This window comes from Cydia splendana, chromosome Z, assembly GCF_910591565.1.
Source record: "Cydia splendana chromosome Z, ilCydSple1.2, whole genome shotgun sequence".
Lineage (NCBI taxonomy): Eukaryota > Metazoa > Arthropoda > Insecta > Lepidoptera > Tortricidae > Cydia > Cydia splendana.
This window is the reverse complement of record NC_085987.1, coordinates 12,627,135-12,649,693: the sequence shown is the minus strand read 5'-3', so window position 1 is coordinate 12,649,693 and position 22,559 is coordinate 12,627,135. Positions and strand designations below refer to the sequence as shown.

General features: G+C 34.9%; 1 protein-coding gene across 2 annotated transcripts in view; it reads left to right on the top strand.

The window, feature by feature from the left end:
• Nucleotides 1-4,814, top strand: part of LOC134804460 (zinc finger and BTB domain-containing protein 5) — a 75,992-nt gene extending 71,178 nt beyond the window's left edge. For both annotated transcript variants that reach the window (XM_063777507.1, XM_063777508.1), the window contains one exon: nt 2,262-4,814. In XM_063777507.1, the coding sequence (XP_063633577.1) occupies nt 2,627-4,408 (1,782 nt within the window). In that variant the 5' untranslated portion in view covers nt 2,262-2,626 and the 3' untranslated portion in view covers nt 4,409-4,814. The remainder of the gene's footprint in view (nt 1-2,261) is intronic.
• Nucleotides 4,815-22,559: the final 17,745 nt, after the last annotated feature.

The following is a 22,559-nucleotide window of genomic DNA, read 5'->3' as shown; positions in this document are numbered from 1 at the left end:
AGAGGCAAAACATAAAAGGTGATTTACCTGATAAATTTCTTTAAAAAAATACCCACGCAAATTGTATCATACCAAAACCTATGATTATTAATTAACAATTTAATAATACAATTTATTTGGATATTTTTATTACGAAATTGTCAGGTATATCTCATTTTAAGTTTTGTCCCTATTCACCCCAGCCATCCCTATTCACCCCGGTGGGCGGTACTTATTAAAAAACAGTTTAATTATATCTAATTAGAATAATAGCATACAAGCTAAACGTATTACAAGTACCTACCTAACTAGCCACGTCGCTTGTATTTTTTATTAAGTAGGAATAGACATCAACGCGCTGTGCTTTTTACAAACATTTATAGAGTTTCACCTTTCTGTTGTCTGTCTGTAATCCAATATCCTAAGTTACATTCATCCCTTTTTCCGGTATTCGTATTATTAACATATCCGGTATTAGTAAGAAACCCGATGAGGCGGGAAAGCTGCCTTAGGAACTAATTTATTTAATAAAACAACACAATAGCAATATTAATTAATTAACTCCTGATTTTCTTGTTAGAAACATACAGGCGTATTTTAATTTTAATTATAGGATATGAATTCGATCTAGATTAGATATAGAATGGATGTGTCAGTGTCAAAAGTGACGTTTTTGGTTGAGGAAATGTCACTTTTGGCATTATCAGATCTGATCCACATAAAAATCCAGATCGAATAAATATCATATACTTAAAATTAGAATACGCCTATTAATATAAACTTTGAAATATATTAAAATATGTATATAAAAAAATATTAAAATAAAACGAAGCAAAAATTACAATGAATATGAAGGCATCATCAACCTCTAGAGAAAACTGCAGACGATTTTAGTGACGAGTTTAGGGACTTGTTTGCTTTGACCGGATGTATGATGGCCGCGTAGATATTTAATTAACGTTACTGTCGTCAATTAAAGATTCGTTTTACAGCCTTCATTACTATCTTTCGCCGCGGCTGCATTGACGAGTATAATTTTACCTGCAATTAAATGTATGCCTAAATAGACATGCGGCGTGTCGTTTTGCTAAACCTTTGAAATGCCCTCTCCTGCACTGGAGCTATGCGATAGGTAAGTACTTTACTACACTATAGCTCACAAGTTTCTCTGGAAAATAACTCATAAAACCATACACCACTCAAACCATTTTAGTATGTAGGTATTTAAATAGGCGTAGTTAATTAAATACATATTAGTCTTAGTAAATGCTGTAAATATAATTTGAAATCTAAAAAAATATCCTATTTGAGACAAGCTTTTATTTGCCTTGTTTTGGCATGCGATGAGATTTGCTTTTGCATCGCTCTGCTCCTCAAACAAAAAGGCAACGCGTTTTGTAAGCAAACATTGGTTTTGAAATAAAGTTGAACATAATATGATCATAAATGTCTCAAGTGTCGGACTACATATATTGGTGGCGTTAATAATATTTGGTTAAATAGCAGCACGTCACATATCAGCTGTCGCAAGCTGACACCGCGCTGTTTCGGTCCGCGGCCCGGCCCGGCTCCGGTTCGTGCCGTGTCGTTTGACAGCCTTTCTCACTTTACATCCATCTCCTACTGATCATTTAACAGTAAAACCATTGCAGTTCGTCACAGCATTGTGAATATCGTAACTAGATAGATACCTAAACCACAGCCTATACTAGATCACGTTCATACGTTTTTAAATAGTATTAACTTTTAGGTTTCAGTAAAAAATAATACTTATGGCAGTTATACATTTTTATGTTCAACAAGCAGACATTCATTTAAATATTAATTGTAAATGTGTTTCTGTTGTACTATTTCAATTTCGTAATTTATTAAGTTTAAAGCCATAATAATAGGTAATAATAGGTATCTTAGAAAAATCTCTGTAATTAGGTACCCAAACGCACCCCGACTTAGTAATAGGTAGTGCACAAGCACCGCCACAATAGCGACGTGACTGGCTCGCCCCGGTTTGCTACAGGATCTAGAATCGTGAACCAAGAGCTTAAAATCATTCAACATTATAAATACCTACTGATACACTATTCTATCAACGATGCCACATTAACAGCTTTGTTATACGACAGCATTACATACAACAGACTATTTTTAACTGCCTGGCATATGATTTATACTTTTTTAGGTATTTATAATTTACGATCGGTATAACTTAAAGAATATAATATAAATGTACATAACATTATGTCTTGCAAGCGATTGTTCAAATATAAATTCTTTCTTTTCAGATTACACCACTCCTTCGCACGAAATACTGGAATCATGGCAAACACTACCGAGTTCTTCACTGCCGCCACTGAGAGCCGTGTGTACTGAGTCGTTGCTAGGCAAGGCTTAGACTCGAGTAAATAATGGGAAAAAGGAATGTACGGATCAAGTTCGCACACTCCATTGGTCCACCCATTACGTTGAGCAAGTTGGACAAGCTCGAGTAGCCGCGCGCCGCTCCCGAACCGCACACTGCACTTTCAGTTACCGACGCACTAGCGACTGCCAATAAAGTACAAGTCATACCTGGTTAGAATTCACATATTTAAAAGTAGATTTATTTATTGTAGTACAAAGACAAACCTAAACAATCAAGGTGTTATACATGCAACAAACCTGTGAACAGACGACTGCCGAGTCGTCTCCCTCGGTTACAGTAATCGAATCGGTAGTCATGACGGCCACTGCCCCAGAATTGTCAAAATCAGATTTTTTTGACTTCGTGACATCGAACGAAGTTACAGACGCCCAGTATAAACAACAGATGCGTTCGGTGAACGTGTTTATGGAATCACCCGACTCCCGATCTAACCCGTTGCTGTCGGAGGAACCCAAGGAGCAGAACAACAACAGCCTGCTGGCGGTGACGAGTGCGCCCTCGCCAGCGCCTGCAACCGCGATGCCCGCCGCCCCCACCACGCTGCAGAGCTTCGACTCCATCTGGAATGTAGATCGCGACCGGGACCGCCTCGAGACCGCGATGCTAGAGGATCTCAATAAATACTACTGGAATCAGGACAGCGAGATAAACAGCGCGCACCCATGTACTGACACCGCTATTTCTAATAAACTTATCAGTAACAATACGGATGGACAAATATACACACTAACAGTACTCAACCAAGATATACATGAAGCAAGTACCAACAGGTATTGGACCAAGGAAGAAGACGTTTCTATGTCCAGCCCTACCGATATAGATAATAACTCCTCCTTAGATCTTGAATCCATACTAAATATGAACGGATTTCCAAATGATTTCAATCAAGATTCCTTGAGTTCTAATGTGCTTCCGAAAGTTGAAAGTTATAGCTACGAAGAAAGTGAAACAGAAAGTCAGAACCCAGATTTAGGCTCAAGTGATCTAGTTAAAGTGGAACCCTTTAGTTATGAGGACAACGATTTTCAGTCTAACGATAAAAGGGACGATTCCCGTAGTTCTGTAATTGGCACGCCTCTATTAGAAAGTTCTGTTGAATTTAACAATAATAACAATGATTGGAAGCTAACCGATCAAAATACCGACACAAATGAATCTCTATTAAGAAGTGCATTACAGGGAAAAGCTTTCATTAGATATAGTACGGTACAAAAGAAACTGGACGCAACAACAGAATTGAAAAGAGTTATAATTAACAACAATAATAAATCCGACGTTCCTTCCATGTACCACGACAGCAAAGACGGTGACACCGAGCTATTGATCCACACACCAACAGGGAACGTCAACATTTCCATCTTACTAGAAGATCCTAATACGGCAGTGATCACGAACGGTGACAACCCGACGTCGACGCAAAGTGTGGATGATATTATATTGTCACAACTGGATGCCAATTACCCAGAAGACTATGAAAAGTTAAAGAGGATAGCGACGGAGCTAGGCGAGTCTGTGCAGCCGTTCTGCACGGTAGAGCCGTTAGAACCGGCGCGTGGCGTATACAACATCCACCACGTTAACGGCGAAATTGTGACCATGATCCCCGCGGGCGAGGTGCAGCTGCCGCACATGCAGCTGGTAACAGCTTCGCCCACCGTCACCAGCACCAAGACGGTCAGCAAGAAATATAAACGTATCGCAAATAAGAGCTCGCCGCCCGCGGCACAGCCGCAAACAGGTACGGCCATCCAGCCCGCCACATCCACTTCGAACGGTGTGCGCAAAGAGCGGTCGTTGCACTACTGCTCCATCTGCTCAAAGGGTTTCAAGGACAAATACTCTGTAAATGTGCATGTACGCACGCACACGGGCGAGAAGCCCTTTTCGTGCTCGCTGTGCGGCAAGAGCTTCCGTCAGAAGGCGCATCTCGCAAAGCACTACCAGACACACATCGCGCAGAAGAGTGCCGCGGCCAATGGCCAGCCAAAGCCCGCCAAGCAGCGGTAACCGCCCTCATATTATTGCTACACTAATCGTACATCGATCTTTTACGTTAATAGTCAATAGAACTTTGTCACAGTGATAACAATAGTATTTTTAAGCAAATACCTAAAGGCTGAAACATCACAGATGAATTTGGTAAGGTGCTAAAGTAAAGTAGTAATTATCTCAAAGAATGGCAGTTAGAAAATATTGATAAGGAAGTCCACAGCCTTCATTTTTGTTAATTTGTATGTATTTCCGTCCGTTACCGAACACACGTCTAGCTTTAGCTAAGGACAGGTACTATTAAGTTTAATTATGAGATTATCATAAAATCTAAGTACATTCCGTATTTATTAGTCATGTAGCTACATTTATTTTAATGTAACGTTAAAGTCATACGTAGGTATGTTTGTAATTTTGCACAGTTTGGTTCCTGGTTCCTGATGATTCAGGGATAATTTTATTTTTTGAATTATCCATCCCCTCTAGCATAATAGGTAAGAGGCAAAAGTGTTTGACGAGCATACTGGGATGACTACACGGCGCCGAGCCGCGCGGTAATTTCTCTCTCATCGTGAGACCAACTAAACTTTCTAAAAAAAAAACAGAGCAAAAGATTGAGCAAAATAGCCGAGTACCATCTTTCACTGCTCGACTATTGTATCTCAATCTCATCGCTATCTTTTCAGTTTGGTGGGCGGTGTTATTTTTCGAAGAGGTGCATATGTACAGTCAGGTGTAAAAATATGGGTGTATAGTTACAACTTACTCAAAAACATTTCCCATAAATCTCTGACATAAGAGCTTTGAGACATATTTTTGAGTATGATGAGTGCACCCATATTTTTACACTTGAGTCTTGACTGTAGTAAAAGTAATAAAAAGCATACGCTATTTTATAAATCATATTAAGCATCTTTTAATTGCGGAAATAGTTTAATGACATAAAAATGTGTTAATTCCACAACCTAAAGCTAAATAAATGCTGTCAAGGTTAGATCTTCTATTTAAAAAATATCTTATGGCAATGTCACGAGCTTGATGTTTAAACTAGTGACATTGCTATATAGTTGTGTACATGATTAGATTGATTAGATCAAGTTTTTTTGTTAGAAATTTAAAACAAAATTTTGACATTTTAGCCCACTCACCTCTAAAATAATGGATTGTCCATTAGGTATTAATAAGATTACGCGGGGAAACTTGTGTCATGATCTTTCATATAAAGTTAAAAGCACTATTAGATTTATAGGCATGTATCCGTTATCATTATCTATTTCAGATCGTCTAAAAAAAACAAAATAAGCACATTATTATTTATTACATATGTCAGAGCGCCCTAATGGCGGACACTGCGACGGCCGGTTATTTGAGCGTCGCCGTCGGACGCCACTCGCTCGAGCGGGCTCTCATTCCCAATTACATCTTTCACCTCTTACTGGGAGAGGCCTGATTACTCCCAGATTGCTATAAATTTCAACAACAAGCGGTATTTCAATGTCCGTCTTTAAAATTGTGCTCCCTTTCTCGTGTAATAAATTGGCCTTCCTTTCTTTGTTAAGAGATACCTATATTTATTTTGTTTCAGTCTATTCCACAGACCTCTTGTACCTATTATCTCTTATACTGTTGTACAGAGATCTCATCAGGAGCGGTGGTGAAACTTTAAATAAAAAAAACTCTCACGCTCCTTACTCGCACCAATAAGTACAAGAGAGATACAGGCGAGTGATGTCAAAATGAGATCAAATTGACATAAATTTGTAAGTTCGAATGTAAAGCCCGACCATTAATATATGATCATGCGCCATGTTGCGGAATTTCATTGGAACTAATTTCTTACACTGGCAATAATTAATGATAGGTTGTCACTGTCATTGTGGCGGTTTACTTGAATAATACTTAAGTGTTGAATATTAAATAATAAATGACAAAAAATGGCCGAAACTATACATAATCAAGAGCGAAACATTGTAAATAATGTAAATAATAAACTGCTGGAAAAGAACCGTTCGGAAAATTAAACTATTTCGCTACGAAACATTTCCAAATTAACATCAGAGCTGACAGGTAAACAAATCAAAATGTCATTATAGTCTGGTTATTACGACTTGGTTATTGTAGTGTTATGTTATACATAAGCGAGGAAATACTTAAGTATATAGTAACAAATATGTGTTTGAAAAATATTTACTATGGGCAAAGATATACATAACATAGATTTTCATTTTTAGTTTTAATCTTGTGTCGATATATGGCAATAAATTTACGGTGACTACAAAATTTACTATGACAATAATCTCTATTCTCTTTGCTATGGGCTTTGGAGACGATCAATTTTATTCATTGACAATATAGCAGACCCTATGTAAGGTAATTTTGACCTATGTGTGACACGTAAGAAAATACATGAATTTTATACGGTAAAAACCGACAATAAAAAAATGTGAACACCGAATATTTGGATACTGATTATGATTAGAGTGAGTAAAAGTATGTAAGTCAAAATAACTAGTTGCCAATCCACATTGCTCAGACTATACTGAACTGTTGCCATATAAATGAGAATAATAGCGCCCTCTTGACAATGATCATAGGTATATTCCTGGGGCCTATTTCTCGTACGTTACAAGTTCACAAGTCTACAAGCTTACATTTAAAATTTCACTGTACAAGTGTGTTTTAATTCTGTTTCTCGTAGGAATGATTACTACAAGTGCTACAAGGCGGCTGTCTAAAGTTAAAAAATAGGTTTGTTTACTACGAGTATGCAAAAAGGAAATGCAATGGCCATTATAAATGTTATCTTAATGTCAATGTCACTGTTACACATCATAATCTTAATAAGAGGAAAATAATATGGCTGACTTGTGTTTTCGGAATATACAAGCGTATAATAATACAAGTAGTAATGAAAAGCGTTTCTCAAAATTATCAATTACAAGTGTGAAATCAAACTCAGTTTCGTCAGTCACTCTATGAATGTTTACAAGCTTCAGGGTGGGTCAGTTTTTTTTAATATACGGGTGAATTCGTTACAAAATTATTATGTTATTGGTCATTTACTGGTTCTTTCCCAATTATAATAATTTCATAGGAATGAGTTTACTGTTTATTTTTGGAGAATAAAAGCTAAATTTAAATAATATTACTGATTTTAACGAAGTGCATTCAAAACTTACACGTTGGAGATCTTAAAAATGCAATATCTTCATTTATTTATTAATCGATTTTTACCAAAAACCCATATTAGCAGTTTATAGAGACTCCTCATTATATCGTGATAAGTCACAAGCTACAAGTATAAAGTACAGCTATTGAGAAACGAAATTACTATTTTAGTATATAATATCTACTAGTGTTTGTCAACTTGTGAAACAACAACACTTGTGAAAACTCTTTTATCCCCGCTCTTGTAACAATTATACATTTACGTGAAACGGAAACTTGTAAAAAATATTGAAATACAAGCGTTACCATAGATACACACTTGTAACAAGTTCACAAGTCTACAAGCTTACATTTAAAATTTCATTGTACAAGTGTGTTTTAATTCTGTTTCTCGTAGGAATGATTACTACAAGTGCTACAAGGCGGCTGTCTAAAGTTAGAAAATAGGTTTGTTTACTATGCAAAAAGGAAATGCAATGGCCATTATAAATGTTATCTTAATGTCAATGTCACTGTTATGCATCATAATCTTAATAAGAGGAAAATAAAATGGTTGACTTGTGTTTTCGGAATATACAAGCGTATAATAATACAAGTAGTAATGAAAAGCGTTTCTCAAAATTATCAATTACAAGTGTAAAATCAAACTCAGTTTCGTCAGTCACTCTATTAATGTTTACAAGCTTCAGGGTGGGTCAGTTTTTTTTTATAATACGGGTGAATTCGTTACAAAATTATTATGTTATTGGTCATTTACTGGTTCTTTCCCAATTATAATAATTTCATAGGAATGAGTTTACTGTTTTTTTTTTGGAGAATAAAAGCTAAATTTAAATAATATTACTGATTTTAACGAAGTGCATTCAAAACTTACACGTTTGAGATTTTAAAAATGCAATATCTTCATTTATTTATTAATCGATTTTTACCAAAAACGCATATTAGCAGTTTATAGAGACTCCTCATTATTTCGTGATAAGTCACAAGCTACAAGTATAAAGTACAGCTTTTGAGAAACGAAATTACTATTTTAGTATATAATATCTACTAGTGTTTGTCAACTTGTGAAACAGCAACACTTGTGAAAACTCTTTTATCCCCGCTCTTGTAACAATTATACATTTACGTGAAACGGAAACTTGTAAAAAATATTGAAATACAAGCGTTACCATAGATACACACTTGTATTACAAGACTTGTAACGTACGAGAAATAGGCCCCTGGTCAAGCTTTACTGCTCTGCTGACAGTAAGAGGTTCAAGCAACAGGCTGTTGAAAAATAGGTAGTAAATATTAGGGTTAGAGCTACCTGTCAATATTTATTTATTTATACGGTACCTATTGATATTTAATTACGAGTACCTAACTTTGCATGCAAGCGTAAAGTACTATTATTGCCTGGGTAAATAGAAACAAATAAAACACAGTTCCGTGTATTATTTAATATTGAATGTTGTAGAGCAATTCCAATTAATAATTATTACACTTTCTCTGTTTTACAAATTTAGATCTAATAGAGCTTTCTAAAGCTACTTTTAACGAAACCGTTTTAAAATTATATACTTATCTAAAATCACAGATGGATTTTGTGTTCGTTAATAGATTAGTCAGCGTTTTTGGGAAAGCGCAAATAGTTTTTTGTTCAGTAACCACAACAGGAAATGGGTCTTTTTTTAATAAAATGAAGAATGACGCGGCATTTCTTGGGCCGTCTATTCAGCTGTTTAACTAGGGCCAACACACACGGATCTTAAATTAAGTTTCTCGATGGCTACAGATCGAATATTGTCTAAGGCTAGGGAAATAATTCAGTGGCTGTTAATGCACAGTCACAAGAACTAAGCGGCCGTCGCCATACAATTGAAACTACGCTCTTATTTAAACCGAACATGCAAGACATTTCAGGAACCAATCTGCATGCAAGGATATTTTACTCAATTTCATCTTGCCAATTAAGAGTAATATGTATATACATACATATTATGTATGACGTAACGTTTTGAGTATTATTAAATGATCAAACACTGCCTGTAAATGCTCCTGTATAAACGAATGAGTCTGTCTACAATAAAAAAATATAGTTAATTTATGCTTCTTTTAGACGGTTTTCTACTTAATAATATTACTTGTATGTAGTTTTATGAAGCCTGATGGGATGCCTTTGAGAATACTCATTTTGTGTATATATTTAAAAGAAAATAATAAAAGCAAAAACCATAATTGCGTCATAAAAATTACTCTACCTACCACTTTGTATCTCATTAGATGGTATTTTGAAAGTTAGCGAATTTATAGGTGATTAGGTAAGTGGTTAGACACATTGAGAGATTTACCAATATATTTTAAGAAGCTATTGCTACCTTATTAAATTATGCGAGTGCATAAATGGTTGTTAATATATTCCTGTAATATATTAAACTATGTTCGTTTTGAGACTTATTTCGAAAAGGAGATTTTGATGATATGATTTATTTTATTGCATTTGTTCCTGAGTTGAATTTTAGATTTTATTAATAATTAATTAAGTCATTATTATTTATAAGATGTTTATGTATAAGTAAATCGTGCATGAGTATTTTAAAGTTTATGTAGTAGATATGAGCGTAGTTTTAGGGGCGTTGTGGATGAAAATAGTAATAGATATAGTAGCATACGGATAATGGTACAGACCGGCGTACTGTAAATATAATGTTACGAAACGATAATTTATTTGGAAACCTGCTGTCTGGCCATCCGCGGCACGCCGGACCGCTCGCACCGGCGCGGCGAAGGTACATCCTTGTCCACTTCACCCTTAAACAGAGACCGTCCTGGAAACTACCCTACCTTGATTATTTATTTACAATTATTGTTAAGACATATGACACATGAAACACAAATTCGTATTTGTATTTTGATTAACCCCGAGCTGTGATTTTTGCTTATTTTGTATAATGTTTAGATTCAGTGAATATATGTCAGAGCTGTCGAGTCTGACTCGGATCACTGAGGTCTTCCAAGCTCTAAGCTGTCGGCTATGGTCCGCCGGCTTCCGTTATGACTATTATACAACACAGGTCATAATATATCATTGTACCTACTTACCATATTTTTAAAAGATTTACAGATTCGTATTGGATTTCATAATTTTTTACTTTCCTACGTTAGTTTTCTAATAAAATGTTTTTAAAATATTTGCATATCGTTTTCATTGCGCTAACCGCGTTGGCAAAACCCTGTTATAGTTTAGGACTAACGACACTTTCTGTCACGCCTTCGGTTTGGAGTAAGTAATTAAATTATCGGTACCTATTATAGTTCGCTTTTTTAGGTTTATGGGTAGAAGCATTAATAAAGCAAGCAATAGACATCAATTTGTTTTTGATAAGAACGATGAGCAACGAAACAGAAAGATAACATGATCATAAAATCACTCATATTCATAAAGATACTACAATTATTGAGACTAACAATCGGTAAAAACGGTAAAAATGGGATCTTTGGGATTCAATGGAATTTAATATGCCTTTATCGCAAACCAAATTACGGATAAGTATCATAGGGATCCTGGTGGAGTGTAGCAGATTGTCCTTACAAATAGGTTAAGTACACAAAGTTGGGCTACTCTAACATCGTGTTATCTTTAGCCTTCGAGTAAAATTGTGCTAAATTACGCATTTTACCTTTGCTAACATTTCTATGCAGGTATATTAGTTAAAACTAAGCTTTTTCAGGAAGAACCTTTCCTTAACAAGACGTCCATTGTTAGCGACGTGTTAATAAATCCCCTTGACGAGACACCAATCAGCAAAGATAAGAGGAAAAAGATATTACTGCGAACTGACTTTTTCTGCTTGGTATAATCAGTCCACTACAATAGAAAGTACCTATCTACAGATTACAAGCATGAAAACAGAGTAGTGTTTCCGTATGCCCTGTCCGTTGATGAAACTTTTCATTTGGTTGATGGTTGGATAAGTTTACTCCTCTATAATAATCTTATGAAACAGAGTGATTGGTTTTTGCGAAAAACTTGAATATATTAGATTAAACCGTTTTAAAATTTGGCCAACCTTCAGAAAAAAGGCCAAGAGTATAAAACCCTCGTAATAATTGATATGCCTAATTACCTACTCGAGAATTTTGGGCGATCGTTGGGTCCCGGGGCCGTATAGTTTTCAAAGACGGTAAAAGCTGAAAATTATTGAAAGTTCAGCTAGGCCACCGTAGCTCTTTCTAACTTCCAACAGATCTAGAAAAATTTAAATGTAAGAAATATTTAAAAAGCTAACTTGAGACATTCATTGAGGAGAGATATGAACGAATTTAAGGGTAAGTCTGTGCAGATACACACAAAGGCCGATTCCGATTTAGGTATTTAGGGACTCATAAAGCATTTCGATCGCACTTATTGGAGCGCGTGTGATGCCTCAAGAGATATGACACGACTCGGGGTCGTATCAAAACCATATCAGATTGTTAAAACAGAATCGGCCACAAAGTCTACGCGCCAGAGGCAGAGTGTCACAATTCCAAGGAGCTCTCACTTAAGTAGTGTAAGGTCAATGTGGCTAATTCCTTCATAGGGGCTATTCCGTCCACGAGCGTATATTTCTTTGATTTTCAATCGTAGGAAAAAAAACATTTGCTTTTGATTTTTTTTTTAATCATTTTGGTAGGTGTTTGGTGAGGGTCAGTCGGTCCTCCGTAGGAGTACGGGCGGCCGATTGCCTTTAAGTTTATATTTGGTAATATATATTTGTTTCAGGTGTTATATTCTTAATTTTTTACTATCAGGGGGATAAAAATGGTTATTTATTGAATGATTTTAAATTATCTATTGCTTTAGATTGCTGAAACTAAAAGCAATCGCTGCTTTGTGGACGAAAATATCAATGTTGTTCGTTGTTCGAGAAAAACGCTAGTGGGCGGAATAGCCCCTATAACGGGTTTAGCCATATTGACCTTACCATAAATTAAATATGTATCCTGCAAAAGATGTGAAGGATACATCTCAGCCGACGCAGAATATGTAGGTACATATAATATAACACTAAAACGTTAATATTGTACATATATACTGAAACATACCCAACTTGTTTGAAGAAAAAGGTGCGAAATTCAAATATTCTATCGGAAGTAAACTCTTCGCGGTTGCATTTTTAAATTTGCCGCCTTTTTCTACTGACAAGGTCGCTGTGCCAAAGTATACAACAATATTTTTTTATTGATTCAGAAGACAGCCACTTGACATGCGCCTACATTGTAGTCCAGCTAATATCAGGTGAACTTTTTTCACTCCACTAGATCTGAATATATTTCTCTAGGTTTTATACCCACTACATATGGATAGCTAGGTAATCCATGATGTATGTATAAGTAGCAGATACCTACTAGTAGTATGCGGGTCATCCGTAAAGCATTGTTTTGGTTCCGCCTGCGAGCTATAGGTGGTAATTAGCTCTATTGTGGATAGGGTGATCTTATCGTACCACAAACAGTTCCGATGGATTTACGTACCTGATTTTCACTCATTGTTCTTCAATGAGCCTTAAATTCAATTCTTCAATGGGCCTTACTTAAAGGTTAGTTCTTAAAGAACAAAATACTCCATTTAGTAAAAGAATGTCAGATATTATATTATTATTCATTTACTTCTATGTATCTTAACTACTGCTTTATCAACTTTGTCCCTAGTATTTATTTACATAGATGAAAAGGCAAAACGCTAAAATTACTATTTATAAGCATAAATTTTAATTTTGTACCTAATCACCCTTATAATGAACGTGGACGTAGTGAAACGTAACAACAAATCCTGTAAAATAAGTATTTATGAGGGCGTGAAGCCAGGAAATTAGAAGGAGCTAAAGATGTAAATTTGTGCAATAATGTTGAAATAAATAAATAATTAACTACAACAATAAAGTTTAAGCAAATAAGCTCCCTTCGGTCGTGTTTTAATTTATCGCCACTCGTTGCGTTTTTCCTACTTTTCGCACTTGTATCGTAATGTAACATGATGTTTTTACGCAGTTATATTCAGCTTCAGCAGAAGTTTTACTTATGAAGCTACAATATTTATTTTCTTCGTTTAGTAAGTATCATGTACATATGTACATTAAAAGCGTACCTTCGCAGTGCTTTGTACGTCTTTTTACTAAGAAGACAAGACTTTTTGCAATCATTTAAAAACGGCTGGACCGATCATGTTCGCTATAGTTTTCGTTAAAAGTAAGTACTTGTTAAGCTTTTGTTTTAAGGTTTTTTTCATATTTTTTGGACCCATAATTAGTTCAAAAGTTATAGGCGCACATTTTTTTTCTTTCGGAGCGATTATTTTCGAAAATATTTACTTTATCAAAAAATGGTTGTTATAAACCCGTATTCGTTTTATAAGACCTATCCAACAATACCCCACACCATTCAGTTAAACCGAAAAAGAAATTGTATGGAAGGTACCTACCCTAAAAAATGTTTTTTCTACTTTGTATTTTACCGTTCTGTCATCATTCATGATTTATGTATCCATGCCAAATTGCAACTTTCCAGCAGTAACGAATTAACGATCACGGAGCAAAGCCGCGGACGGACAGACAGACGGACATGGTGAAACTATAAGGTTCCTAATAGTTGACGCGGAACCCTAAAAATTATCTAAATAGGTAGTCTGTGCTATTTCTGCGAGTAGGTAATCGGTGAACATACATTAAATTAAATTTTGTTCTTGGCTAAAAATATCAGTGCGACAATCTTAAATGAATCAGCGAGGAATCAACACTCAAAAAACGAGCTCTCTAATATAGTATTTGCGTTTACTATAAAACTATTAAATGAACAGGTAGGTACATATACTAGTACATATGTACAGTCACCTGCAATAATATGTTACACAACAAAGGCCGCAAAAATATCTGACACGATCTTATTTGTAGAGCCATAAGAGCGTGTCACATATTTTTGCGGCCTTCGAAAAGTAACATACACTTGCACATGTAGGTATCTAATATTTGTTTTATGTACAACTTTGCCCGATGTTGCTTAAAACCTCGCGCTAGTATTGCTAACGAAAGACAAACTCTGCTACCTAGTGAAACAAAAAAAATCACATTATCAACGCGAGGAAAATATTAACTGGAAAACATTACAAATCAAATCCAAATAAGAGCTATTAAATATTTAACATTCTAATTCATCACTTTCGTCAAGTCAGTCAACATGAGGAAACTGAAAAATAATTAATAGTCTGTTCGAGAAACGGAAAACGGTGAAAAATAGAGATAATAATCCTAAAAATACATGTGATACCTCATTAGATTCGTAATGATGTCTAGAAAAATGTATTCGAAGCGTGTATTAGCACACGAAAAATTAAAAAAGTTATTAACAAAAAAAGGGAGAAAAAAGTAGATTTTTCTTATTTCCCAAATATCTCAAAAAGTGTTAATATTTAAGAAACCAAAATTAATATTATAAAAGAGGAGGATATTTCCAATCAATCATTCCATACTTCCTGAACTGTATCTCCATTATTTATACTTTTTTCTACTCGTGTACTTTTATCTGTCATTTACATAGTCACGAACGAACATATAAGGGCATACATTATTAATACTCTATAAAAGTCTATAGTCTATTGCCCAAAAAAGCACTTGTGTCGTTTTAGAGACATTACGACACGGTAAACTAGTGCGGAGTAGCAGGTAGCCACATACCGATACATTGCTACCAACGTGACAAACGATTGAATGTATACGGTTTCTATTAAAAAAAAAATTGTACTAAGTTCATTGCTACCAACATTTTAAAAATAACTTTTTGGTATCATCACTATTGGAAGTTGGACTTCTAAGGCCCGTAACACACTTATATCCTACAGCACCACGACCAACCACGACCCTGGTGCGGTGCGGTAGTGTGTAACGGCGTTAAAAAAAAACAACCATAGACATTACTCGTTTGTTTTTACGTTTTCCGCCTTTCTCGGTAATTTCTTGTTCTTTGAGTACTTTGCGTTACTATTTGTTTTGCGTTCATAAAAAGTGTTGAAAATGGACGAAGAGGACAACATTGTTTCTACACCTGAAGAAATATCCGCTGCAGCACAAGCAGCGACAGAAAATTTGTTGCCTAAGTACTAAATCGCAGCACCTATACGACAAATCTTACGAGAAGTTCATGGCGTGGAGATTAGAGCACAAAACTTCGTCATTCTCCAAGACTAATTGGAAGCACCGGATCAGATCTATCTTTTAAGCAAGGTTGGTATATGTTATTAAAATTTTATGATTTTAGAGCTATATTTATGTACATTTTATATTTTTGCATTGAAACCGAATATTATTTAATTCTCCTTTTTCTTGTTACAGGTTGCAGTAATATTTGGTATTATGGGTATATGGGTGCTTGTCGCAGACAAGCGCTAAAGTCTATTTCAATAGAACTTGCTAACTATGTAAACAAACCGCCATATTGAAATTGTCTCTGAATGATGAATTTACTAGTGATGGGCAAGACTTCTACTTACTCCTTTACTAATGTCAAACCATATCGATTAATAAAATACCAAAAGTAAAAAACAAGTAGTTACTTATTTTTAATTTGTTTAATCACGATCAGAAGGCAAATTAGTACTTAAGAATGATGTATTAATGTATTTTATAACCGCGGCGGTAGGTACAGAGCGTTGGTTGGGTAGTGTGTAGCGGGTTTATATCACAAACTTTAGTCACAACACTACCCATCATAGACAATTGTAGAATTTAAAAGAAACAAAACCGTCATTCCAACAGGTCCCAATAACCTAACTTATGAACCCATTTTAAACTTTAATTAAATATCCAAGATACAGTTATATATTTATGTATTTTACGGAACGGACCGTTTCAATAGTGTATATGTGTATGGTTTCAATGGTATTTGATGAGGTGGTGTGAAAATTCAAAGAGAAACAGTGATAAAACAAACTTAAGTTGTTTGTTTACATAGTTAGCAAGTTCTATTGAAATAGACTTTACAAATATATAGTAATACCTACTATCCAAAATTACATTTACATTTTCATAAATAAAATTTTGTTTATAAATTTTTGTATTTTATTTAATATTGCCTACTCATAGAAAAAGCATTGTATGCAACGTTGTATAAGTAGTCAAAAAATGATCATGGCGTATTTATTAACAATGTTCGCCTTCAGCTCACATTGTTACCCACGCCATTCACATATTTTGACCCCTCTTATAAAACTGTTGCATAAAATACTATTTATTCCACGTTGAACACAGCCCTCCGCGCCTCATTTTCGGGAAACACGCGCGGCGTGAAAAAGCGATTACGTAACATTAAATATAATTTTAAAGGTATTAAATATTCATTGAAAACTATTTTTTTTATATGGTGTATTTAAAACATGTTATCAAATGTAATTCTTGTAGAAATTTATCGTAAAGTTGTTTTTTCAACAAGTTAGGCAATTATTAATGAACAAAATTTTCTCGAAATTCCTTCTTTATTGAAAACGAAAAAAAAATGTATAAATAACTATTGTAAAATTTCCTCGCTTTCTAGAGGCCTTTTCATATACATGCTTAATAAGATCACTTTATAAAAGTTTTGTAACAATTAATAGTTTTGTTATAATATTGTTTTATATTTTACAATTTTACCTTGATTTTTTTTGTTTTTCGTCAATTTTCTATGTTATTCTAAAACTTATTTTAAGCAAAGTATTAACTTTATTAAAACTTTTATAATGTGATCTTATTAAGCATATATATGAGAAGGGCTCTAGAAAGCGACAAAATTTTACAATAGTTATTTATACATTTTTTTTCGTTTTCAATAAAGAAGGATGTTCGAGAAAATTTTGTTGATTAACAATTGCATAACTTATTGAAAAAATAACTTTAAGATAAATTTATACAAGTAGTACATTTGTTAACATATATTAAATACACCATATTTTTTTTCAAATTTTTCAATCAATATTTAATATCTTTAAAATTATATTTAATGTTACGTAATCGTTTTTTCACGCCGCGCGCGTTTCTCGAAAATGAGGCGCGTTGTTCACCGTTCATCATGTTTCACCGTTGAATAAAAAGTATAAATAATGGAGATACAGTTCTGCAAGTATGGAATGTTTGATTGGAAATATCGTCCTATTTTATAATATTAATTTTGGTTTCTAAAATATTAATACGCTTTGAGATATTAGGAAGATAAGAAAAATCTACTTTTTTCTCCCTTTTTTTGTTACGCTATGAATACATTTTTCTAGACATCATTACGAATCTAATGAGGTATCAGACGTATTTTTAGCAGTATTATCTCTATTTTTCACCGTTTTCTGTTTCTCGAACAGACTATAAGAAAGCGTTACGAGCTGATGTGGTGAAGTTTTTTTTTCAAAGTAGATTTCTATCTTCAGAATTGAGTTATTAGGGTTCCGTAGTCATACATTTTAGGAGCGATTATTTCCTAAAATCCAAAAGTGACCGTCGGGCAGTTACCTACGGAACCCTACACTGAGCATGGCCCGACATGCTCTTGATCAGTTTCTTTATCAGCAAATCGCATACGGAATCTCCCATAAATTTCAAATGTAAATATAACGTAAGAACACAAATTATTTTTTGCTTGCTGGAAAGAGTCTTAAATATTGTGAGTAGGTACAAGAACTTTCTCCCGGCGAATGGCCGTCAATCATCATACATTTTAGTTAAAAGGCTTACCTTACGTTCCTCTTATCATTATTTACAGTAGTTATTTATTTAAGCAGCGTTAAAATGAATATGTCATATTTTTGTGACTGTACTGCGATAATCTGACTCAAATATTATTCCATCACAATCATTTGATGTTAAGCTGAACCTATATTTGTTACTCTAAAAAAGTTCTCAGATCTCATAAGTACCGATTTCGAAGCTTTTGCCTCAATGAGACCTACCTTTACAAGTTCCCACTCTATTAAACCATGCATTTTGTTCAAGCAGTGTGGCTTGGCTGTTTGCTGCAGCCCCACTGACATAAAAACATTCAAATAAGAATAAAAAACATTACTAGTATGAAATAGCACAGCCACTTTAGTGCGTGTTAAGCAACATTTTCATGAAACGGCCAAGTCATACTGCTTCGCCGTAGTGTAGGGTGTTACGGAGTTTTAGAGCTCGTAAAAGTAGATCTTATGATGTTAAAGGCTTAGGTAGTACCACGTGTCCTGTTAAATGGCCAGGTTAATGCTCTTGTTAGTCGTGGGCGTCGTGGTATATGGTATTTCAGGGGGCCTAGCCGAGATGACAATCGTTGATAGAAAACTGAATTAATATAATTATGGTAATATAGTTCGTTTTTTTAGCATTAGTTTAAGACGACGACGTGTCTTTTAATTGAAAAACGCTTTTTAAAAATCAGTAATTATTTTACTTATTAAACGAGCAATTCTTGTTTATTTATTTTTTTATATGTAGGTATTTATCTATATTTCGATGATCTCCGAAACGGCTCTAACGATTTCGATGAAATTTGCTATATGGGAGCTTTCCAGGTCGATAAATCGATTTAGCTAGGTCTTACCTCTGGTAAACGCGTATTTTTGAGTTTTTAATATGTTTTCCGAGCAAAGCTCGGTCTCCCAGATATTTATTACTTATGAAAGCAAAAGAATGCAAATAATCGTATATGATTCATAATTGTTACATATTTGCCGTGACTTATTTTTCAAGTGTTTTTCAATAAAAAGACACGTCAAGATTGTTTACCTTTTATTCTAATGCTAAAAAAAACGAACTATGTCACTTTTCGTAGCATCTGTAATTCTGATACATTTTATCTTTTCGTTTGGCGTTTGTCGATGTACGATTGTCAACTTGGCTAGACCCCCAAAGCAGTAATTGAGGAACAGTATAGAGAGCATTGACATAGATATCTAGGGACTGGCTTTACGGACAATAATAATGAGGCATGACAGGGGCCAGTACAGCGGTGTGACACCGGTACAACGCCATTGGTTGATGAGTTCGCATCACGCACGCGATTGGTTGATGAGTTCGCATCACGCGTGCTATTGGTCGCAACTAGTTGCGTTAGACTGCAGGATTGGCTGGAATTCGTGAGTCACACCGCTAAACTAGTACCATTTTTAGTGCCTGTAAGGCCAGTCCATAGTAAATACGTTAATGATAGAGAGCGAGCGAGAAATAGAACGTGTTATTCTTCAGGGACGCATGACATGATTCGTGTGACCATGACCTTCCGCTGTCAAACATTAGGTTTCGTTAGACATTGAGAATAATTTTGTGCGTAGTACCTACAGAAAGGTTTTTGTCATGTAAAAATCGCTCACGGAATGGTAACTTTCGAGTTTAGTACCACTACCCCGGGCGCGGCAGAACATCGATGGACGCGGTTGATATCCAGACTTGACAACCATCGAGGGCCAAAAGACAGTCTACCTATGCTTTACGTTAGGTGTTTTTTCGTAACCCACAGCTATCAAATATCAGTTTTGTTGGGCTATTCTTATTTTTCCCCATCATTAGTCCCCAGTGGAAACAGATGACATAAAACAGTCCCAGTCGTCACCAGTGGTAACAAGTGGGACCGTGGCCATAGTCAACTAACTAACGGATGGGCCGTTATGAGCCGTAGACAGTCGATCTTCTATAAAATCTACTATTCTTATTTATTACTTTACCTAGGGTGCTTTGTACTTTATGCTCCTACCTATATAACTTGCCTGGCCTGGACTTGGCTAACGAAAGTCCTATAAAGTACAGTTTACATAACTAGAATCTGCATCATAAACATAACTTTAAGCAGTATAGCCGCGTAATAGGGTACATAGTTGCAACATATCAATTTTCTAACATTGTAATGTAATGAAATAATCAATCACAATCTTTAACCCTTCAAGTGGCGGTCAAACCGTCAATGGTCGTATCGGGAAAAATCTGATAACTATAAATTTGTAAAAAATAAAATAAAAAACAAGTGAATGAAGTAACATTTGTTAATTAACAATTGCCTAACTTGTTGAAAAAATAACTTTAAGATAAATATCTACAAGTAGTACATTTGTTGACATGTTTTGAATACACCAGTTTTTTTTTTAATTTTCTATGATTATTTACTACCTTTAAAATTATATTTCATGTTACATAATCGCTTTATCACGCCGCGCGCGTTTCCCGAAAATGAGGCGTGGAGGGCTGTGTTCAGCGTTGAATAAAAAGTATAAATAATGGAGATACAGTTCTGCAAGTATGGAATGTTTCATTGGAAGTATCCTCCTCTTTTATAATATTAATTTTGGTTTCTTAAATATTAATACTTTTTGAGATATTGGGGAAATAAAAAATATGTACATTTTCCCCCTTTTTTTGTTTGTAACTATTGACATTTTTTGTGTGCTAATACACGCTTCGAATACATTTTTCTAGACATGATGACGAATCTAATGAGGTATCACACGTATTTGTAGGAGTAGTATCACTATTTTTCACCGTTTTCAGTTTCTCGAGGAGGTACTAGTGTGTTATATTATATATAGTCTGACAAAAAAGAGTCGTGTCGTCCCGTTTTCTAAGATTGATTTGAAAGCAACGACACTACAGTATTGCCACTTTTTAATTTCTACTCCTTTTTGTGAGACTGTAGGTTGATCGTTATTGCCAACCCTCCTAGCGGTGCCTATAGTGCTGTTAATTTTTATATATGTCAGTGAATTTGTTAAAAAAACAAGTTCAACACAGTAGTAGCGAATATAATAAAAGTTTGCCAGCCAGACCGTAACTAGACTTAATAGACTTTATTTTGTATATCATATTTTATATTTATACACCTACCTAATAGCGCCCATCCAGTTATTGATAAAGCGAAGATGTCAAAACGTTGGTATCATTGATTATGCAGTGGATTACCTACTAAAGTTTCCCATGCTGTACCGATACCAGTACCTATCTGCAGTACCATTCATCGCAGACTTTATCTTCCGCGTTCCGAAGAGTAATGGTATTGATTCTAACGATGATTGAGTGGAGATATGAACATAATGTTTAATACGAGATCATTTAGAGTAAATAACGAGCGAGCGTAAGGTACTTAAATCAAATATACGTGAGAGAAACACAGCAATGCGGTAGATCATAACGAATATTATTTAACAACCGGTTATTCGTGCTTTATACATCGATAGCTAAATGTTTATGCAAATCCTGGTCTATCCAAAATCATTTTCCGCTAACAAATGTAAGCGCAATATGTTTAATTAAAATTGCTTCGTTCTCTGCATCTCTGAGCTTGCAAACTCGAGACATAAATCTTAAGCAGGTTATTGCATTTCGTAAGTTCTGGTAAACTATGAGACGCTAAACGGTTGGATATTTATGACATATTGGTCCTAAGTTTATTAAATAACGCTGGTAACAAGGCCAGAAAAGCAGCAGTATTCGCACCTCTGTCTGCGAGACATAGTACCAGAGGAGAAAACGGACAATGAAAAAAAAATTAAGTACTAAACGTAATTATTACACGATTGTATCACTTTTTATGTAACTAGTAGATAATCCAGTTTATATTTATTTTATTGTATTTCAACAACATTATGCATATAATTTTGTTCAACAAACAAAGTAGGAACCTCAATAATATGTAGGTACTAAATAGTTATTTGTTTTACGAGGGGGCAAACTTGTTGTTTAACCGCACGTGCTAATATTGATACCCGAGCAAGCGAAAAATTCCAAAAGCCCACGAGCGTAGCGAGTGGTTCGAAAAATGGAATCTTGAGCGTTGCGAGGGTTTCAAAGCACGAGGGTTAAACAAAATTTGCCCCCGAGTGAAACACAAAATTTTTCACCACACCAACCCGAAGCAAATATTACTTAAATGTAAAATATCAAACCAAATCAAATCCAAATGAATGCTATTAAATATTTATCATCCAAAATCATCATTTAAAAGTCAATTCTACCAGCAAACATAAGAAAACAGCTCAAAATTTGCATTTGATTACTTTGCCTCA